Source organism: Falco naumanni, chromosome 1 (assembly GCF_017639655.2).
Source record: "Falco naumanni isolate bFalNau1 chromosome 1, bFalNau1.pat, whole genome shotgun sequence".
Classification (NCBI taxonomy): Eukaryota; Metazoa; Chordata; class Aves; order Falconiformes; family Falconidae; genus Falco; species Falco naumanni.
The window spans coordinates 108,031,804-108,052,309 of NC_054054.1; the positions used below are offsets into that span (position 1 = coordinate 108,031,804).

General features: G+C 40.3%; 2 protein-coding genes across 3 annotated transcripts in view; both read left to right on the top strand.

Moving 5' to 3' along the window:
* Window positions 1–1,430, top strand: part of EFCAB5 (EF-hand calcium binding domain 5) — a 36,342-nt gene extending 34,912 nt beyond the window's left edge. Inside the window, exon 19 of the mRNA XM_040616868.1 lies at window positions 1,089–1,430. Coding sequence (XP_040472802.1) covers window positions 1,089–1,213 — 125 coding nt within the window. The 3' untranslated portion in view covers window positions 1,214–1,430. The remainder of the gene's footprint in view (window positions 1–1,088) is intronic.
* Window positions 1,431–2,415: 985 nt separating this feature from the next.
* Window positions 2,416–20,408, top strand: NSRP1 (nuclear speckle splicing regulatory protein 1). 2 transcript variants are annotated; one of them, XM_040616874.1, is made up of 7 exons: window positions 2,416–2,568; window positions 3,373–3,460; window positions 12,607–12,663; window positions 14,520–14,651; window positions 15,584–15,791; window positions 16,373–16,481; window positions 18,753–20,408. In XM_040616874.1, exons 1-7 carry the CDS (start codon window positions 2,549–2,551, stop codon window positions 19,792–19,794), a joined length of 1,656 nt encoding a protein of 551 aa, XP_040472808.1. In that variant the 5' UTR covers window positions 2,416–2,548; the 3' UTR covers window positions 19,795–20,408. The 2 variants fall into 2 exon arrangements, with proteins under 2 accessions (XP_040472808.1, XP_040472817.1); XM_040616883.1 differs by lacking the exons at window positions 2,416–2,568; window positions 3,373–3,460; window positions 12,607–12,663 and having other exon boundaries at window positions 14,586–14,667.
* Window positions 20,409–20,506: the final 98 nt, after the last annotated feature.

Genomic DNA, 20,506 nt, shown 5'->3' on the forward strand with positions numbered 1-20,506 from the left:
GGCCTCCATGCCCTGCCCTGGGGACTGACCCAGCTCCAAACAGCACCATGATTGTGGGAGGACAGTGTGAGCCCTCCTCTTTGTAAACACCATCTGCCAGGTACTTAATATACTCACTGGCCATCTACAGGAGCTGGTTTTCAGTCTGTCTTTCTCTGTTTTAATGACTGTGGGCTTTTTTGGTGCCAGAGCAGTCAAGAGGCTATTATTATGTGCAGTATCTCTGCAAGAGAAATGACTGATGTTCTGTTGAGATCTTTCCCTTGATGATCTAATGCCATCCTGAGAGGCCTGTTAAAAATCAAATGTGGACAAGAGTTGTTAATTTAGCTGGGGGCATTTATCAATGCTACCCTGCCTACTGAGGAACAGTGAACGCTTAGTGCAGTCATAGTTCCTTTTTGTGTGTTCTCCTCATATATATTACACTAATTAACTGGAAAGAACAAAGCAGGCCTAGAGCATCCAGTCTTCCTCCAGTTAGGGATGCAGATGTAACTAGAAAGAATACAGCTTTGGCAAACTGTGGGTATGCTACAAAAGGTTGGTTTCCTGGGATGGAACTTATTTGGAGAGATCAGTGGTGTGAGTACAGGCATAACTCACAATTATAGGCGTTCCTTTAAAATTAACATCAGGTAAAGCTCATATGTTCCATATACGTGTGCTGTAACATGGAACAGGGCACAGAACCTACTCACAGCACAACCTTTAATGGTGTGATTCTGTGGTGACCTTTAATAGCATTTAGTGAAAGAGTTTTGAAAGATACTACTCTTAAATCTGAGCTTGGAAAAAAAAGCGCACTTTTCTCATTTTTAATTATCAATTGTTAGCATTAAAATACAGCAGAGCACTTTGTACAACAGGGGGCCTACCCCAATACAAGATAAATTATAATAAAAAGGCAGCACTCCTGTGCTTGGCTGCCACTGTCACAATAATGCTGTGTGCTTTCCAAAGCACCACCATTTTCCAGGGTGGGATCACTGTACTCAGGGAATGGTCCACTGATGGGATGATCTTGTGGTGACACTGCTTGTGGTTTTGAGTTGCCCTGTTGCAGTTACAGCTCTTCTTTGTTGCAGGGGTACCTAGAGCGGCGGTGTGGCAGCACGGCGGGGCTCCAGCTGAGTACCTGTATGACTGGGTACACACCTGCCTGTCGCTAGCAGAGATAACACGGAGCTTGGATCATGAAAAACCCCTTTAGCCCCTCTCAGCATCCAGTTCTAGCGTGTCTCCGATTAAATCTCTGAATTCCTCATCTAACCTTAGCAATTCTGGTATTTGACATCTGTTAGTTGACATCTTTTATTAAGTTAGCTGTTGTTTTATTTATGTTTTACGCATAGCCACTAAGTATTTGTTGTAAAGATGGTCAGAAGTCTGTCAGAATTAAGAAAAAGCAATAAAAAGATTAAAGGAAACAATTTTGCTAGTATAGCTAGTAAATTTTAAAAGCTTGATTAAAAGCTTTGGGTTTGGGATTTTTTTAATTAATTCTGATGGGAAAGAGATAAGCAGGGATGGCTTGATGACTACCAAGCTACAACGCTCATAAATGATACAGCAAAAATTTCCAGGATTCAGTCTCCTTGAATTACTCTTTAGGAATAATTTTAAGTAAAGGTTGTTGTTCATCAGCATTTTGTAAAGTTCTGAACACGCTGTAGAAAAGCCTTACACTTTTAATATAGCAGAAAAACCTTTCTTATTGGGATAAAGCTTGAGATTACCACCAACAGCACTGTCGGTAGCAAGATTTCATCTTTCCAATAACGTTTCTTTCGGCAGAATCACTTTTTTAATAAAATGTTGGGAAATTAAACTCCTCTTTCTTTCTTCAGTTGGCAACAAGCGACACCTCCAGGTAGGCGATGGCTGGGCAGGGACAGGGTGGCTTTGCACCCCCCGGGGGTGGGGGCGTAGGGAGAGCCTCAAGGGGGGCTGCCTGCCCCAGGGGTCCCACCGGCCCTGGGGGTGCCTGCCCGCCTCGGGGTAGCTGCCGGCCTGGGGGGTCCCTGCCCGCCTCGGGGGTCCTGCCGGCCTCGGGGGTGCCTGCCCGCCCCAGGCCTACACAGGCCTTTCCGCCCGGCCGCGGGCAGCAGCAGCCACTGCCCTGAGGAACTGCCAGCGCCCTCGGCTCGGCTCCGTTCGGCCCGGCTCGGCTCCGTTCGGCCCGGCCCGGCGCGGGGTCGGCTCGGCTCCGTTCGGCCCGGCTCGGCTCCGTTCGGCCCGGCCCGGGCTCGGCTCGGCTCCGTTCGGCCCGGCTCGGCTCCCCTCGGCTCCGTTCGGCCCGGCTCGGCTCCCCTCGGCTCGGCTCGCAACAGCCCTTCCCCCACCGGCACTTTCGCCACTCGCCAAGGAGCCGTTAAACAGTCGCCGCCGGCCCCCGGCGCCCGCCCTCTGCCTCTCTCCTGGAGCGGGACCGCGGCGCGGGGCGGCGGGGGTCCCCGAGCCAGCGGGGGACGTCTCGGCCGCGAGGAATCTGCGGCTGCGGAACGGCGGGGCGGCTTTGCTTAGCGACGGCAGCGGCGGGGACAAGATGGCGGCGCTGAGCAAGCAGTGAGTGACGCTGGGGTGGGGAGGCCCCGCCGCGCCGCTGCCGGGGGCCTCGGGTCCGAGCGGGCCGCGCTGTGCGGGGCAGCCGGCCGGGGGGCGCTGGGGCGGGTGCGGGCAGGGCCCTGCCTGGGGCCGGGGCTCGCTGCGGTGTTGCCGGGGCTCGTTTTCTCTCTGGGGAAGTCGAGCCTCCTCAGGAGGCCGCGGGTGCGGGGGGGGGGGGGCGGGGAATCCTGCGGTGGAGATTGCTCATTGTCAAAAACGTAGGAGGTATATGTGAGCGCAGAGACTGGCTGTGTCGGCCGAGGAGTTCTCTGTGTGTAGTTAGTCTCTGCATGACACGATCTGACTGCCAATCTTGTGTTTTGCCGTAGCTGTGTCTGCGGGTTGGTGGTTTCCATCGCCATGCAAAGTAGGTGAACTTACTGCTCCGGCAAATGTAGTTACGGAGTAGCGCCTAGCGTAGACCAAGACAAAATCTGTGCAGGTTAAGCAATAGTAATTCCTTACTTCTCAGGACAAAAAATCACTTGGAGAGCTCTGGACAGGGGAGATTTGTTCCCTAATGTAGGAGGATCATTGGCACCCAGAAACTGCGTGGAAAAGGACAGCAACAGCTATGGGAGAAGCTAGCAACCATATGGCAAGGCTGAGCACGCTGCTGCCAACACTGCTCAGATCTATACTTAATACGTTATGTTGATGCTGATCTTTTGTTTCCAGAATTGTGAATGGTAGATCTTTGTTTTGAAACATCCTCAGTGTTTTGTTGTAAGTAATGGTAAAGGTAATTTTTATTTTTTCCCCTAGATATGGGCTCATTATGCCAAAAAAAACGCCACAGAAAAATCTTGTTTCGAAGAAACTCTCGGTGTTTGCAGATGACTCTGATGAAGAGGTCAGTCCAGCTGTTTTCTTCTGAAATTTGGCTCATATTCTCCAAATTCCTTGCTTATAACCCGTAATGCTTGCATCAGCTTGTGGCAGTGTTACTAAGGCATATGCCATGATTTTGGATTTGGGCATAAAATAGATGTTTTCTTTAGCACAAGTTACATAAAGTGTAACATCACTTCTTAGTTACTTTCTGTCAAATCTTCCAGAAGTTCATCCCATGTGGGAACCAGTTTGCAAGAGTATCTAGCTTGTAAATAAATTTGTTGGTTATCGCTGGTAAATACGCCTGCAAATAGAAAAACAAGCAGTAATCAACAGTCCTTTCTCAGATACTTAAGAGTATACTAGTGAAGTGTATTTAATCCTTTAGTTCATTCCATCCAAATTTGATAGAACTCATTTATGATGTTCAGCCTCACTGTAAACAAAAGCAAAGCTTTAAAACCCCAGAGTTCTAAAGCGCAAAAAAAAAAAAAAAAAGAAGTAGGGGCAAGTAATGAGAATTACTTGTAGTTCTGGAATTACAGTACTTGCAGTATTAGTACACAGCTTTTCTATGATCACAGAGTATGTTGATACTTTGTGATGCTTGACTATATTGTGTGATGTCGTAAGTGTTCTTTTCCATAGTCTCCTTTATTTTTAACATTTTTAAAGTGTTACCTTCAAAATACTGGCTTTCTGCCTGTCCCAGTAGAGGGTGCTGTACACTATAAAAGTTACACTGCTGGATTAACGCTGTGAGTATGGGGAGCATCTAAGAACTGGTGTAGTATATAGGCTGGTTTGGATACCTTACAGAAACCCAACTTCTAAAACAGAATTTTTGAAGGGTATAAGCCAGTAGCTTTATAGTTTACAAATAAAGAATAGAAACTTGGATTTGTGGAGATGAGCTATCCATATGGATGGAGCTTTCTGGACATAATGTTACAATTTACGGGTTTTATTGATCTGGAATTACTCGTGATAATTTAATCATAATGTCGTTATGTGCATATTTAGCTTTTTTCCACAACACCTGGAAAATAAACTTTACATATACCTGTACTCTAGAATGTTAGCCTTTAAGAAGTTGAAATTTAGAAACAGAACCTGTGTTACAAAAATGTTGTTACTGCTCTAGAGCCTCACACAATGCTTGTTCCTTTGCGTGGTTGAAAAAAACCAGCTAATAAAGCTTCAAATAATCTTTGTCAGTTTCTGACTCATATTATCAAAACATTTATTTTTAAAACGAACTAGCAGTTGTTATTTTTGTATCACAGAAAGCCTGAATCTAGCAACTCCCAGTCTCAGTGTACCTGCTTCCATGACACAATCCAGAATGCTGCTGTTGAAAGTACCTGAGCTCCCTTTGTACAGGGCATGACAGGTTTGAGGGCCTTTCTAGTGATACCCGCTCAGCCCTCAACATTAAACTGCCTCCATGCAGCTTAAAGGACTTACAGAAAACAGAGAGGACAGGAGCACATCTTAAATCCCATCTCTTTCCTTGTTTAGCTGCTGTCCTCAGCGCGCTCGGGGGTGCGTCTGTCCACTTGAGCTCATAGCTGGCACTGTAGCTCTGAAGAGAGCCTTTTGTTTAAATGGTGATAACAGTGGATCTGCTGTCCACCGTGGTAGGAGTGCTTTCCTTGTCAGTTTGGGATTTGTTGCCTTTCTCTTCATTAAGGGACTGACCCCACATTTTCGAGATCCCAAGAATTAGCTTGATTTAATCTATTATCATCAAACATTACATGGTAGGATTATGAACCTTCCTGAGTATGGGGCTATCTTGCATTTTTTCACTTTACCATTTTCTCATAATATCTAAACATTAAAGCAAAATAATGAATTCTAACAATAGTAACAACAACAACAATAATAATGTATGATGTGGTCTGCTAACTTTTAGCTTAACAGATCAAGTATTCTCCCTTTCAGAAAGGCTGACAGATTCACTACCAGAGTCTGTTACAAAGACTCTTAAAAGTTGTCATGCTCATCAGTATGGTACATATCCAGCAAAAAGTAATAATCTCATAACTGCCTTTATCAAAGAAGATATTTTTTTTAAAAAAGCAAAATTACTTTATTAGTTCAGTAATAATTTCAGAGCTTTTCAAGATAAGGAGCAGCATTTGGGAGGGGTTTCATTTCCTGTCTGCTACCTTATCAGTCAGAACTACATCTCAAATGTCTGGAGATTATGTATTTTTAACTGAACTCTAATAAAGTTTGTGCTAGGAAATCTGCACACCTGACTTGGTCTGTGATTATATATTAGACACCAAACTTTTTCTCCCTTTTAAAAAATGTTACTATGCATATTTCATTAAGATTTTGCCTGTACCTTTGCTAAAGGAATTTGAAAGGGTTCTTGTTGTGGTTAAGTACGTTAATGGATGTTAGTTGCCAATAAAGATGGTCTTCGGGTTAGTTTGTAAGAAGCAGAACATCTGGAATGGGAATTTTACTGAAATTCAATGTTGACTGGGGAAAAAGTAAACCAGGTGATTACAGCCAATATATTTCTGAGTTACTTGCCTTCAGAGTTGTTGCTGTCTTTAAAAACTGGAGGGAAGGTTGTTACTCTTAGGAAAGCCTGCTGTAGAGAAATGTTACAGCAACAAACTGGTATGTTAGAAACAAGTTTCCGTTCTGGTGTAGTTATTTATGATATATCAATTTTCTCCAAAAATATTGTTCCTCTTATTCATGCCTTGCATTTTCAGAGGTGGCTTGTCACTATTCCCAGTGCACCGTTCCATGTTCTGTTTTATCTTTGGAATGTAGTTGAAAATATCTCTGTTGTACAGCAGGTAAAATGTCTGTTTCTTGATTGTATCAGAATCACCCAGCATACATTCCTGTACCCTACCAGCCTTTCAGAACTGATTTGTTGCTACAGGGTGTAAAGTGTAGCTGAAAAAATAACTGTTCATAGTAGGTGCTAAATTCAGGAGAGAGATTGTGGAGTCAATTTGGATAGTTCTGTGAATGTATCAGCTTGATGTGGTGGTGGTTTTTAGTGACCATCTGAAAGATAAATGGAGTGTTTAAGCAGGCACAAAGGAGACTGAAAGCAAGCAGAAAACTATCCTGTTGTAGACTCAGATACTGGATTTTGCTTACAGATCCTTCTGTTCACTTTGCAACTTTGCAAAGGATACAGTATGACTAAAAAAAAAAAGAAAAAAGAGATTGGCCAAGTAATGAGTATTGTTGATGACCAGAGTTTGTGCAACAGTTTTCATGCAAGGTAAGATGAAGTAGGCTGAAGGAGCTCTTAGAAAAGAGATTACTGAGAAGGAAGTAGAGAGGAATAGCTCAAGATGATGTGTGTAAAATCAAGGATGATTCAGAGAAAGTAAAATGATTTTGCCATTTCTCATAATTTGAGCAGTAGGCTATATTATGGAATTACCAAGTAACTGGTTTAGTCTAAACAAGAGGAAGTGGGGAGGTTTTCTCCACACAATGTATCATTAAGTTGTAGAACTCATTGCCATGGGATATTGTGGCACTGCCAAAAACATAAATGGATTCAGAAATGGATTAGTCAAATTAAGGGATGCTCTTGGTGTCAAACAATGGTCCAGGTGCATCCTCTGGTTCAGGAAGTCCCTAATCTGGTTTCTGGAAGCTAGGAGGGAGTGCCAGGGAAAGCTAATTTTGTATGTGACTTGTTTTTCATGTTCTTTCTCCTAATCTTCTGCTAGTAGCCATGACTGCTATGAATTGAGGTGAATCTGGTGCCTGACTTGATTTCCCCACCCCGTGAAGGTTTGGGTCTTGTGTGTATTTAGTGGTCATCCATGTGCAGGCTGTAGTCGGATAATCTAGGTCTCTGTGAGGACAAGCCTTAACAATTTACTACTAATTACATATAAATTCATATACACGAGCATATAAGTAGCTCGTTTTAAGATGTCTTGATACCAAAGTGTCATGAATGCAAAGATCTCACAGTCTGGGATTCCTTACGTGATGCGAGAAGAATGATGTGAGCAGGGTCAGATCTCAGCCTCTCAGAGACACAGCCACATCAGGCCACAGACTTGCAGCAAGATCCATTGAAACACCTGCAGGTATCTACACTTGAGTTCCCAGAGCTCCGTCTACACTCAGTAGAGACACAGGTACACGTTACCTCATGCTGAAGTAGATACCTAAAATCAATGAGGTGAATTTTGCTCTGAAAGTATCTATTTCTCAGTCTTTAACAATAAATTGCTCTTGGACTGGCTGGCTCACTATACATGTAGGCTGTGCTTTTGGTGAACTGACTGACTGTGCTTCTTTTACGTGCTGATCAAATAGAGCTCCAAATTATCCTGCTCTTGCTGTTTGGTTAAATATTTTTCTATGCATTCAGTTAAAACTATATGGTTGTAGTGAGAGATTAAAATCAAACTACATATGATCTGCCTGACATCACTGAAGCATTTAATTTCCCTTTAAAATGTATTTCACTTTAAACAAAGGTAATTTATTTTATGTGTCTACTGCAAAGCAGCATGTAGAGAATTCAAAAGGGCAATCTAAAGGGCAAAGCCCCCTCCTGGTTCTTTTGTAACTGGTTATATTAGAGCAGAAGCATCATTTGGTTTTAAAAAAAGGAATGGAGTGACATCTTACATTCTCTTAGTAAGTACCATGCCTGGAGTTCTGGTAGCAACCACAAATGCTTGTCCTTAGGAGACAGGCTGTGCAGCTAATATGAGATACTCCATTAGTAATAGCTATTATGTCAGAATTTGTTGGTCTCATACTTGTGGCAGTCAGTGGCAAAAAACAAGTCAAGCATCCCACATATACTTCAAGACCATCTATTAAAATAGTTGTGACTTTTTTACAAGACATTCTGAAATTCAGATTTAAGGTTGTAACTTCCTAGAAAACAGCTACAACACTGAGAATGATACTAGTTACAGAATAAGACTTGTTTTCTGAGACTATGCTTAAATGGTGCTGCACACTCTGCTCCAGAAATGATGTCATTTACAGCAGCAGTTTAGGAGGAATTCTGAAAACCCAATGTCAGCAACTGGCTTTTTTTCCCCAAGAACAAACAAGTAGTAATTCAGGATAAATAGAGACCAAGTATTCTTTAAACTAGGCACATCTGGGTAAAACATTTGCTATCCTGCTTTTGGTTTGATTTTCTAAGCTTTATGAAATCCCTTGTCTGATGTTTGCCCATAGTAAGTTTCTGAACTTAGAAGGGGTGCTTGCCTGCAGGATAAAAATAAGGTAGCTTAAGCACTTAAGAACCTGAAAGAGACTTGCAAATACACAAAGGAGATAAGAAATGGGAGAGAGCAATGGGAAATAATAGTAATTGGGGTAATTTCTCTCCCTCCACCCTTTCAGGTGTGCACAAGGTATGTTCCATGGTCTCATAGGAATGGTGGGCTGGAAGGTCTTAATTTCTAAGAGTTTCTTGATTTGCATGGATTCTATGTGTTTTGACAGGATAGGGTTAAAACATTTTCTCCTTCAAGAAAATATTAAACTATAAGCTTTGTGCATCGGAAGAATAACGACTGCAGGGAAGGAGAAAGTGTGAGACAGATTGCTGAGCTTATAGGGCCTTTAATAAATGGGCAGTTGATAAGTAAAAACAATACAAAAGAACGGGAAGTTCTCATCTATCAGAGCTCATAGCACAACAGGAAATTGTCCACCATAAACCATTAGGGAAGGTGTTTGTTTTGTGTAAACTTACTGCCACTCTAGACAAACAAATCACAGGTGTACTTCTTTACAATTACATGTACAATAATGAGGATCATGTATTACTTTTGTGTATATGTAATCTTTGTAGATCAACAGGTTTATTTCACATAGGCAGAGAAAACTTTCTAAGCAGTATTAAAAATATTTTGGTGGAATAAATCTTATTCTGTAAATATAACTGTGGAACTGAGCCCTTGCTTTCTGGCATAATGCAGGAGAGATTCCTTACTGTTTAGGGATCTTTCTGTAAAAGCAGTCAGTGTAAGTATCTGATAAAGGAAACCTTCAGTGATGACCCTTAGTATGTCAAGCAGAGGACCATCTTCCTTCCCAAGAGCCAGGAGGAAGTCTAGGTCTTCTGTGTAATGCTGGTCTGTGTCCCACTGCCAACTTAAAATAGCTCTTTATATTAAGAAGTTTATGCTGGCTCATTTATAGCATTTTTAAAAGAAAGCATAGGACATAAAAATTAATTACAGTATTTTAAATGTGTCTCAATGTCAGCTCTTCAATCTTGAAATCCGGAGGTAAATACTAGATGAATGGTCAGGTTTCTTGTAGGTTGTTTTAAACAAAATAGTCCACTATCTACTTCCATCAGCCAGCCAACCAACCAGCTACAAAAATAAATAAGAAACTTTATCCCATTCTAGCCCAAACAGTCAGCAAGGTGCCGCATACAGGGTGTACCACTGATACAGCAGCGGGCTCTCGGAGTGTGTTGCTGATGTTTACCAAGCCCAGCTTCCTAAAGCCTGAAGCGTGGTCTGCTTCCTTACCTGGTCAGCTGCAGCTGGATGGGACAGAGGGGCTGCGTTCTGCTGGTGAGCGTAACTGCAGCCACGAAAGTGCGTATCATGGTTTCCCTTTGCTACTGTGGTTTAACCACAAGGTTTAACATTTTGAAAGCAGAGATGGATGTTATTTGAGTCTGTGTGTAGCAATTAAAGCACCAGAAAAAGTTGGAATACATGCCCTTTTGAGTGCCCATTTTTACTTTAAATCCCTCACTTGGAGTGGGCTAGGAAGGAATATTTTGAATATTCTGTGCCTCGGGATTTTCTGTTTGTAATATTACTTAGGAAAGTGAGTACTAGCGTGTTTATGGGAAGCGAGCAAATGTCTAGAATTCAGTGGGTGCTATTACGTGATACCGTATGTACTTCTCCAAATACCGACTGCGTCGCTGTAGCACCTTCTCTTGCTGAGTTTAGAAGTATCTGGCACTCCTGTGAGATAACCTTACTGCCTTTTATTTTTTTATTTTTTTAATTAAAAAGAGCTAGAGACGCTTGCAAGTCATTTTAGTATTCATGGTTTGCAGAGCAGAAAAAAATCCCTTAGTGATGGTCACTGTGTTAGTCCTGTATGACTTGGGAACTCACTAACAATCTTAACCACCCTTGGTGGGTAGCAGAAGTCCCAAAGATACTGTGTTCCTGTGGTCTTGCTGAAAATTAGCAGCTGGGTAAAGGGATGAACACAGATGAGAATTTGTGATTTTCATCTTTCTCAGCATTGAGGAGCAACTGTTGACTGGCTGCTCAACACCGGGCTGGCTTTTGGTCACACACAGTGTGGCTCACCTGCCAAATGAAGTAGGCACCCTGTCTGAGGAGGTGATAGGGGAAATAAAGAGACAGAGGGCACAGTGTCACATACCATGAAACTCCATTAACTGCTGCTCATGGCACAGCTTGTTCCCTGTTTCTGAAATTAACCAGTAAAAAAAAATATTTGGACTGTTCACAGTCTGTCATACAGAAAACTGTGGAAAAGCAGTTGGGTTTTTTCCTTGTTGACACATCTGTTAAAATTCTAGTAGCATAAAAAAGAGGGGCCATATCATGTTATTTTCAACATCAAATGAATTCAAAAGCCTCCTTGTTCAGGGGATCTGTTTTTATTTATATGGTACTAATTCTGTTTCATTGTAGAATATCCTAGTCCTCGCTGCCAAGCTCCTTGCTAGTTCATTTCCATTTTTAAATTTTATTAACTGATTACACAATCTCTGTCTTTTTAGAATGTGATACAGAGCACATATTAGTCAAAGTTGCAAAACGTGGGAAACTGCCAAATTGCAAAAGGATTTTTCCCTTCTATTTCTGCTTTTTAAGATTAAGAGATAATTCATTACATAACCAAGGATACGAGTTCTGTCGTTTATAGTGAATAAATTAACAGTATTTGTTGGTTGAGAAAAAAATAGATATGCAGTTTACTTCAGCAGTAATTAATAGACATAATAAAATGCAAAGCTTTTCTTAAAAGACAGTATGATTAGAAAACATGTGTTTGGTAGTGGATATGTTTTTCCTAGGAAAGATTAGTATTGCTATTTCGTAGCATATTAATCTTCAGAAATGAAACATGAATGATTGAAGTACATGCTGTTCAAATCAGCAGTATTCTTATTTCTAAAAATATGAACTGATGGTACAGCTCAAACCTGAAATAAGTGCCAAATCCTTTTGGATATTTGGTTTTTTGCTATGAATACAGTGTTTTCCATGTGATTGTCAGTAAGAATGTCTGCTCGTGACTGCTACATCTCTGATGACATTTATGTGCTGGAAGAAGAGTATGTATATCCTGAATAGCACCTATCTATTTCATGGACTATTAGAAATATAATTTAAAAAATAATCAAGAACATTTATTCTTCATTATCCACAACATATAATTCCCAAGAACATTAAAACATTTTTGATACATAAATTGGTAGGAGGGGATAATTCACTTTCTGTTGATTTAGGGGATTTGTTTTCTGCATTTTCTTTTTTTTTTTTTTTTTTTTTAATGGCAGAAACTGAAAGAATTGTGGTGTTCGGGCATGAGTAGATGTATTACAAGCATCCTTCTTCTAGGAATTTGTTTCAGTACTGGCTTTTGCTGTCCTTTGCTAGATGGTTTGCCTGCTGATATGCTAGTTTCTTGCACCCACAGACTGACCCTTGCCATAGTGGAGGGGTATGTCTTTTCTACCATTTTTTTTGGCAGTGGTTGGAGGAAGGCATGGGAACTAAACAGTTTTCACAGAACTTCTATATCTCTGAGCATTTCTTCAAGTAATCATGAGATTACTTGTTTTATGAAATGGCATGAAGTTTTATGCAGCTTTTGAGGTACACATATCATGGAAATAGCATTCTTAAACTCATCGCCATTTTTGTAAGAAAAATGTATACACATATATAAGTCGAGGTACTGCAATATGTTGCTCATGGTAAAAAGACTGATTCATTGTATGCTTGTGGATGAACTTTTAGTTTTTCTTGCTTACAGAAAATCCCATTGATGTGAGAGACTGACCTATGTAATGAGGCTATTATATAGTTGTTCGTTAGGATAGTTGAAAAATAATATGAGCTGTGTCAATGTAATTAATTTTATTTCTGCAATGTTTCCTTTTTATAGCCATCTGTTGGTGAAAGTCTTCAGAAAGAAGCATTGAAAAAACAAGCAATGAAACAGGTAAGATGCGGTGGGGACTCTTCATGCCCATGACAGATTGAGAAATTACTGCATCATTCCCTTTCATTAAATAACTGCAGAAACATAAAAGTGCGACTTCAGAACTAGGGTTACCCTTTGTCATGGTTTAACCCCAGCCAGCAACTAAGTACCATGCAGCCACTCGCTCACTCACCCCCCACCAGCTGGATGGAGAGGAGAATTAGAACAAGGTAAAACCCATGGGTTGCAATAAGAACAGTTTAATAATTGAAATAAAGTCTAATACTACTGCTACTAATTGTAATGAAAAGAAAGATAACAAAAAGAGAAAGAGAAATACATTTTAAAAAAAAACAAACAGCCACGTGATGCACAGTATGGTTGCTCAGCACCCACTGACTGATGCTCAGCCTGTCCCAGAGCAGTGACCCGCTCTCCTGCCTCAGCCAGCTCCCCCCAGTTTATATACTAAGCATGACATCATATAGTATGGAATATCCCTTTGGCCAGTTTGGGTCAGCTGTCCTGACTGTGCCCATTCCCAGCTTCTTGTGCCCCCCAGCCTTCTCGCTGGCAGGACCTGAGAAGCTGAAAAGTCCTTGACTTAGTTGTTTCTAAGTAGTGTTTATACTAAACCCATCGGTGTGTTACCAACGTTATTCTCATACAAATTCCAAAACACAGCACTGTATGAGCTACTAAGAAGAAAATTTAAGTCTATCCCAGGTGAAACCAGGACACCTTTTAAAAAATTTTTTTGTGCATTGCCCTTTGCAGCACAAGACTCTCTTTAAAACTTGACTTGAAGTTCTCAGAGTATTTCCACTAGCAAAGATTTTGTTTCACTTTTCTGGGCAAGATTTTTCTTTTTGAAATTCTTCTGGCTATATCAGAGTAGCTGAAGAACTGCCCAATGAAAGCTGCATGAATGAGGTTTAACACAGAGCTAGTAATAATTTAAAACACAATACAATTGCTGTTTATTCAATGCAAGCACTGAAATACACAAGAGGTTGAAGTTTGGTTTGTGCCATAGAATGCATTGATGAATTTCTCAGATGCTTTGTTTCGTTTGTAGAATATAATGTTACAAAGTATTGTTTTTTAAATACTTAGATAGATACCAGCAGTGAGCTTTTTACTGTAATTGAGAAATAAATTGTACAGAGAAACCACTAATTTTGACATTCTAAATATTCCAGACTAATAAGACGTAGTTAGAAGAGAAAAATACTTATGCATCATGTGTTTAACGTATCACTGTTTTTAAATGGAGGTAATACGTGCCTGAGAAACTTGTATGGTGGTGGTTCAGCATTCCTCTTCAATCATCAGGAGGTCTGATCCAAGGGTTCCCCTAGTAGTTGGCTTTTTTTCTGATAGGGCTTTTAAGAACTGAACGGTTTCACCGTTCTTCCTTCCAACTTGACTGTACAAACAGAAGATAGAACTGTGAAATAGGGAATTGTATCCTGAATGACACTGGTATGTGTTTATTACGTGGAGCTTTGGGGATAAACTATAGATGAAAACAGATAGTAGAACTTACTGAAATGGTATTTACTGTTTATTAAAGAAAAAGAATTAAGTTATCTGATGAAACAGTTTACTCATTATGAAGTTTCCGGTACACTTTGCTTCCTGTATTTCCTATAACTGCAAATACTGGTGGTGATCTGGTTGTTAGTCTTCTCAATCCTGGTAAACAGTTCAAGCGCTCTGTATATCAGACTGTTTTTAATTTACACTCAATGTTCCAATGGATATAGGTCTGTTTAAATTACAATATAGAAATAAAACGTTTGAAAATAGTAAAAATTTCATGCTTAATTTTTTGTTATCTTTTCTTCTCCACCTTTTTTTTTTTTATTTAGACTAAATTGGAGATTCAGAAGGCTTTGGAGGAAGACGCTACAGTGTATGAATACGACAGTATTTATGATGAAATGCAGCAGAAGAAAAAAGAAAGTAATGCCAGAGTGTTATCTGGAAAAGATGACAAAAAGGTCGATACCTGAAAATGTATGCTGTCTGTCTTATCTCCGTGTGCTTGGAATAACTATGATGATTAACTTTTAAGCTTTGCCAAATGCATTTTCTCATGGGGCATGCAAGTATTGGGTTCAAATCCTGTTACATAAGGTAGTAATTTGCAAGAATTTTGGCAAAACTGCTAGTCATCAGATACTTCAGAGTCCTGATCCAGTGGTATTCAGGAGGGCAGCAGACTACAAGTTCCCCACCCAGTTTATGATGTACATATAGCATATCTTTCTGTGTGTTTCGGAAGAGAATATTACAATGGGATAATAAGATTAGAGGCAATGGGCCAGCAACAATACTACTTCTGATGATAAAGACTTTTTATTGTTAAGCCAATGAACATAAATCGTCCCCCCTCACTCACTAGTGTGCTTACTGGAGGACTGTTAGAAGATGAAAGTAACTTTCAGTGATGACATGTGAGCCAGTTTCCACAGCCCAAAGCCTTGTTTCAAAGCATTGCTGAATTATTCTGACAAGTGATATTTTCATTGTTACTTACTCTGTTTCATTCGAAAGCTCTTGTCAGGTTTTGTGGGTATAAAAGGAAGCTTCCCACTGCTTTACAGCAATAGAAAGCAAGACATTTACAAGACAGAAGACAGAGGGGTGAGGAATCAAAAAACATTTCCTTAAACTTGGAGCAAAAATCATCCCAGTCAGAGATGGGCTGAATGTTTTGATTGTATACAGCAGCCTCTTTTGTTATTGGGAAGCATGCCACATTAGTGACCTAAAATGGAATGACAGTTTGTTTCATATAGCTGTCAGTTGGTGAGACTATGTTAGACTAGCTTTTCTGTCAATTTTCTTCCATTACCAACTCTCTTCAACATCTCCATCAATCCAAATTTGTGTTCTCTCAGCACAGTACCTTTTTTCCTTCCTATTTTAGCCCAGATACATCCAAAATATCCTCAAAGCAGCTGAGATTAGAAAGAAGGAGCAAGAAAAAAGAATGGAAAGAAAAATTCAGAAAGAACGTGAAATGGAAGGAGGAGAGTTTGCTCACAAAGAGGCTTTTGTGACTTCAGCCTATAAGAAGAAGCTGCAAGAAAGGGCTGAGGAGGAGGAAAGAGAAAGAAGAGAGGCAGCTCTTGAGGGTGAGATTCACACTGAAGTAATTCCCCTTAAAAAGAATTATGGCCTTGTACGTGATTTGCAGCATTGTTATCTAGTCTCCCTGTGAGGCTTGAGGTAATTAAAAAAGGACCAGATAGCAGATACTGAATCAGATCCTACTTTGTCTGTTACTTTTCTTTGTGCACGTTACTAAAGGAACAGAGGAAGCTGTTTGTGTGTCAGTACTATTTGGGTCGCTACTTTTAATTTTTGAGGAGGGGTCAGTATTTGAAGGAAGACTCATAAGCCTGGGCTACAATGATGCTTACACTTCTTACTTCAGACGTTCTGTACAGTATCCCAGGAATGGGTGTGAAGAATGGGATGTAGTATCATAAGATAAATCAGCTTGGAGCGGATCTCTGGAGGCCATCTGCTCCAGCCTCTTGCTCAAAGCTTGGTCTGCTCTGAGGTCACATCAGGCAGCTCAAAGGCCTTTCCAGTTTGGGCTTGAAAACCTCCAGGGTGGAGATTGCAGTCTTGGTGATGTCTTACCAATTGTGAGTTGTATCTGATGAGTATTTGTGGTACAGTAAATCCAGCCTTACTTTCTTCCCCTTAGCGTACCTGGATGTGACTAAACAGAAGGATCTCAGTGGATTTTACAGACATCTTTTAAACCAGAGGGTAGGGGAAGAAGAGATGCCTAAATGCAGCTTCCGTGAAGCCAGGTAGGATGCGATACCAGAACACGTTCATATACAAACCAGCTTCTTTCTGTTTGTGATTCCAGAGTCCCTGGAACACTGTAAGAATTAGAGAGTACTAAAACACTGGTAGGGTAAGCTGATGGCTATACAGTTGATTAACTGAATTATTCGGAAAATGTCCAACGACCATCAGTGGTATAGGCTAGAAGACAGAAATGAGCAGGAGAGGGATGCCATTTTAAAAGCATCAAGACAGTCATACTTGTAATACTGGCACAATTGTAACCTATATTTACTCTGGTTTACATAATACTTGGCCATCTGCATTAAGTTACACATTTTGAATCACTTTTGAAAATGTAAAATAACGAGCACAGAGGTAAGTCATAGGAAGCAATGTTGTGATATGAATGTGAATTCCTAACTTTGTACTTACTCCACATTTACAGGCTCATAAAAATAAATTGAGTGTTATGCTGTGGTAAAAGTAAATTAATGAAATCTATAGGAAACCCAGTGGGAATATTTAAAAATCTTAATATATGCACATTCCAAAGTGATGTAATGAGATGAGGCTGAATGATTTCTGTAATTGAGATGGTGAAATTCTGCCCTGTGGATAAGTATGGTGAAGGGCATATGTTTATTATATGCAACAATTGATCATCTGAAACAATTAATTCAGGTTGAACCTCACTTGAGATAGGCCTTAAACCTGGATGTCAGTAGCTAATTGCTTGCTGTCAGAAAAAAACAGTGCAGCTTTCATCAAGAAATCTTCTGGATCTGAGATTGGATTATTAGAAAATATGTTCTTAGCTTAAATGGAGAATGCAATCACAGTGAAGTTACTTGACTATCTGAAATAAGTTATGTCTTCAGCATAAGGGTATGCCACCTTATTGGAAATAAATAGGGGAAAGCAGTGTAAAAGAACTAGGAAGTAAGAATCACCAACTCGAAGAAAAGCAAAACAGCTTCCTGAATTTAAGCAGAAAATGGGAAATTTGAAATCAACAGTTTTGTCATTTGAGACTTAAAGTATTAGTATACCTATGTGTTTGGAAAAACATCCTGTCTCAGGCTTTCACCAAAGAGAAATACCTCCTTGGTTTCAGTGGTGCACAGAGGTTGCTACTGAGGTGGTTAAATTAATTTTGCATTTCATGATTATTATTTTTTCTTGATGAAATCTAAGGTACTCGGTAGCATCTCTTTTCTAAAAACAGTAGCAGTAGTGGTCAGCCCACTTGGTGGTCCATTTGATGTAATAGTTCTTTTACAGCGCCTTTAGGATGATGTAGTTTTGTACTGTCTAGAGATCATTTGAAATGATGGTTTCTTAATCTTGCAAATCAAGGAAATGTTCCTTTTGTGAATTGTATATAAAAATAATTCAGGGGAAAACAAGTAGTTCAGGTGTATATTTTAATTTTTTTATGGTGGCACAGTCTCTATTTTTAGTTCTCAGAATTTGCATCACTTGTCTCAAAAGGGATCCACCTTTGACTTATTTTAATTAACTGGATTACTAAATAAATTATCAAACTTTTCAGCATAATTTTTAGTCATTGTTCGTTGACTAACCGTGCTTTCAAGCATGCTTCAAGCATTCGTTCTAACTAGATTGTGTGCTGATTCACAAGAATTTACCACAGGCTATTACTGTAGCTGTATGATTAAAAAGAAGAGGCGTGGCTTTTGTGAGAAAACATAATTTCCTTATCAGTCAGAAAAGAATGACAAAGCATAACCTTTCTGTCTACTGCCCAAATTGGTCCTCCATGGGTCAGCTTTTTTTATTTAAGAATCTACGAGCTGTTAAGAGATACTTATTTATATCTAGCCACAAGAATGAGATCTTCAGAAATACTGGATTAAGAAAATGTACTACTAATGGAAGCTATGTTCCTACCTCTGTTAGCAACATATACAACCTGCTTCTTCTCTGGATAATTATTTGACGTGAATACGGGAAAAAATGTGTAGCTTGCCAAAAAGCTTACACAAGAATACAGATCTATGTCTGTTTCCTTAGATGGAGGCTACAGATACATAACCATAGCCATTCTTCTAGGCATCAGCTCTCCTTCACCAATGAACCAAATACAGATACTTAATAGAAATCCTTTGTGCTGGATTCCTGGAACCTGAGCCACAGATAGAGTTGCTTTCTTAGACTTTTCAGAAGCATCTTTTGCTTAAGTCCTGACCAGAACTCAGTTTATAGGAAAGTCTTGAGATTTCAGGCTGTGTAATGTTGTTTTTTCTTTTTTAACATTAAAAATGTAGGATAAAGGAAGAAAAATCTGAAAGTTCTTATGAAGACTCCAACCAAAGAAACAAATGCCCATATGAAGGACAAAGACTGAAGCCCTCTGCTAAGAAAGAAAATAATCCAGACGCAGATACCGACTTAGGAACTGATAGTAGTGATGATGATAAGAGGGACAAAAATAGTAAAGTAAATTTGAAAAAGAAGAAAAGGAGAGGGAGCCCTGTGAGCAGCGAAGAGGAGGCTAAACGTCACAGAAACCAGAGACATTCCAGGTCACCAAGCTCATCCAGTGTAGAGGAAGAGCTGTGCACAAAAGCCCAAACAAATCATCTTACAAAGAGGGGAGAGAACAGACCAAACAGAAGAGGACATGATGAACAATGCAGGGAAAAAGATTATGACAGAAGTAGAACCCATGAGAGGAATCACCAAAGGGAAAGGGAAGAGCGACATAGATATGGGGATCACACTAATAAAGATAACTACAGAAGGAGGGAAGAGCAAGATGATAAGCAAAGGGGCAAGGAAAGAAAAGAGAGGGAGGGACATGGCAGAGAATGGCGGAAGGCAAAGGAGAGAGAAGAGAAGGGCTCAGAAAAGGAACGAGAGAAAGAAAGAATAAGAAATGGTAAGGACAGGTATAATGACAGAGAGAAGGAGAGAGGAGAGAGATGCAGAGAAAAGGAAGATCATATGAAGGACAGGAGGGAGAAGCATGGTAGTGATGAGAAGAAATACAGAGAGAGGAGGGAAGGTACTCCTGCATCTTCAGAAAAAGATGGAGAGGGTGATCTGGAGAAAGAGAGAAAAGGAAAAGAGAGAGAGGTGGATGAGAAGGGAAGATGCAGCTCTGGAGTTTGTTCTGAGCAGAAACGTAAAGCTGGAGAAGGAGGGGAGAAAGAGGAGAAAGAACAAGCACAGAAACCACCTGAGAGCATGAGCAAATTTGCCAAACGGAGCAATGAAGAGACAGTCATGTCAGCAAGGGACCGCTACTTGGCAAGGCAAATGGCACGTGTCAGTGCTAAATCTTACATTGAGAAAGAAGAAGATTAATGTCCCTGTGGTGGACAAAAACACTTGGTCTGTCAACCAAGAGGATAAGCCACTGCTGCATGGACTCTGGTACAGAAGTAAAGGTGTATCCTAGCTATTTATTCCCAGCTTTCTTGTAAGAAATTGTGTGTGCCATAGTAGCAGAACAACTTTTGAAATGGATTAACGGATCACTTGACACACACCCTTAGTCTGTTTATACAGTTGAAATTTGGCTGACTCTGTCCACCCAGCCCTTCAGTACCTGTCCTTGGTACTTGAAGGTTCTGGGACAGACCTAGGAGTGTTAAACAGTGTGAGGTGAGAATACTTGCCCGGGCAGCCCCGACTCCTGTCACCAGCTGAAACTGAGCTCTGCTGAAACAAAGGAGTTCTCAGCCCTTAGCAGGAGTCATTGCTGCCTGCTGATGCTCTCAAAAATGAGAAGCAGACCTATAAAAGTGGGGAAAAAAGCAAGAAAAAACACCTGAATAACAATCTAGGACATTTCTGTATGTAGTATGGTGTTTTGTAAGCTAAATGCATATTGATACATGAATTTTGTATTTATGTGTGGGCTTTGGTTTTGGGGACCCGATGTACAGAAACAAATAAAGTGTAAGATACGTACTGGATCTAATATGTGGGTCTCTTTTAATGCTTCTGTTATTTTACAGCATTTTTTTGTGTGTGAAATGAGTCTCTTTTCATGTGTTATAGTCATATCTGCTTG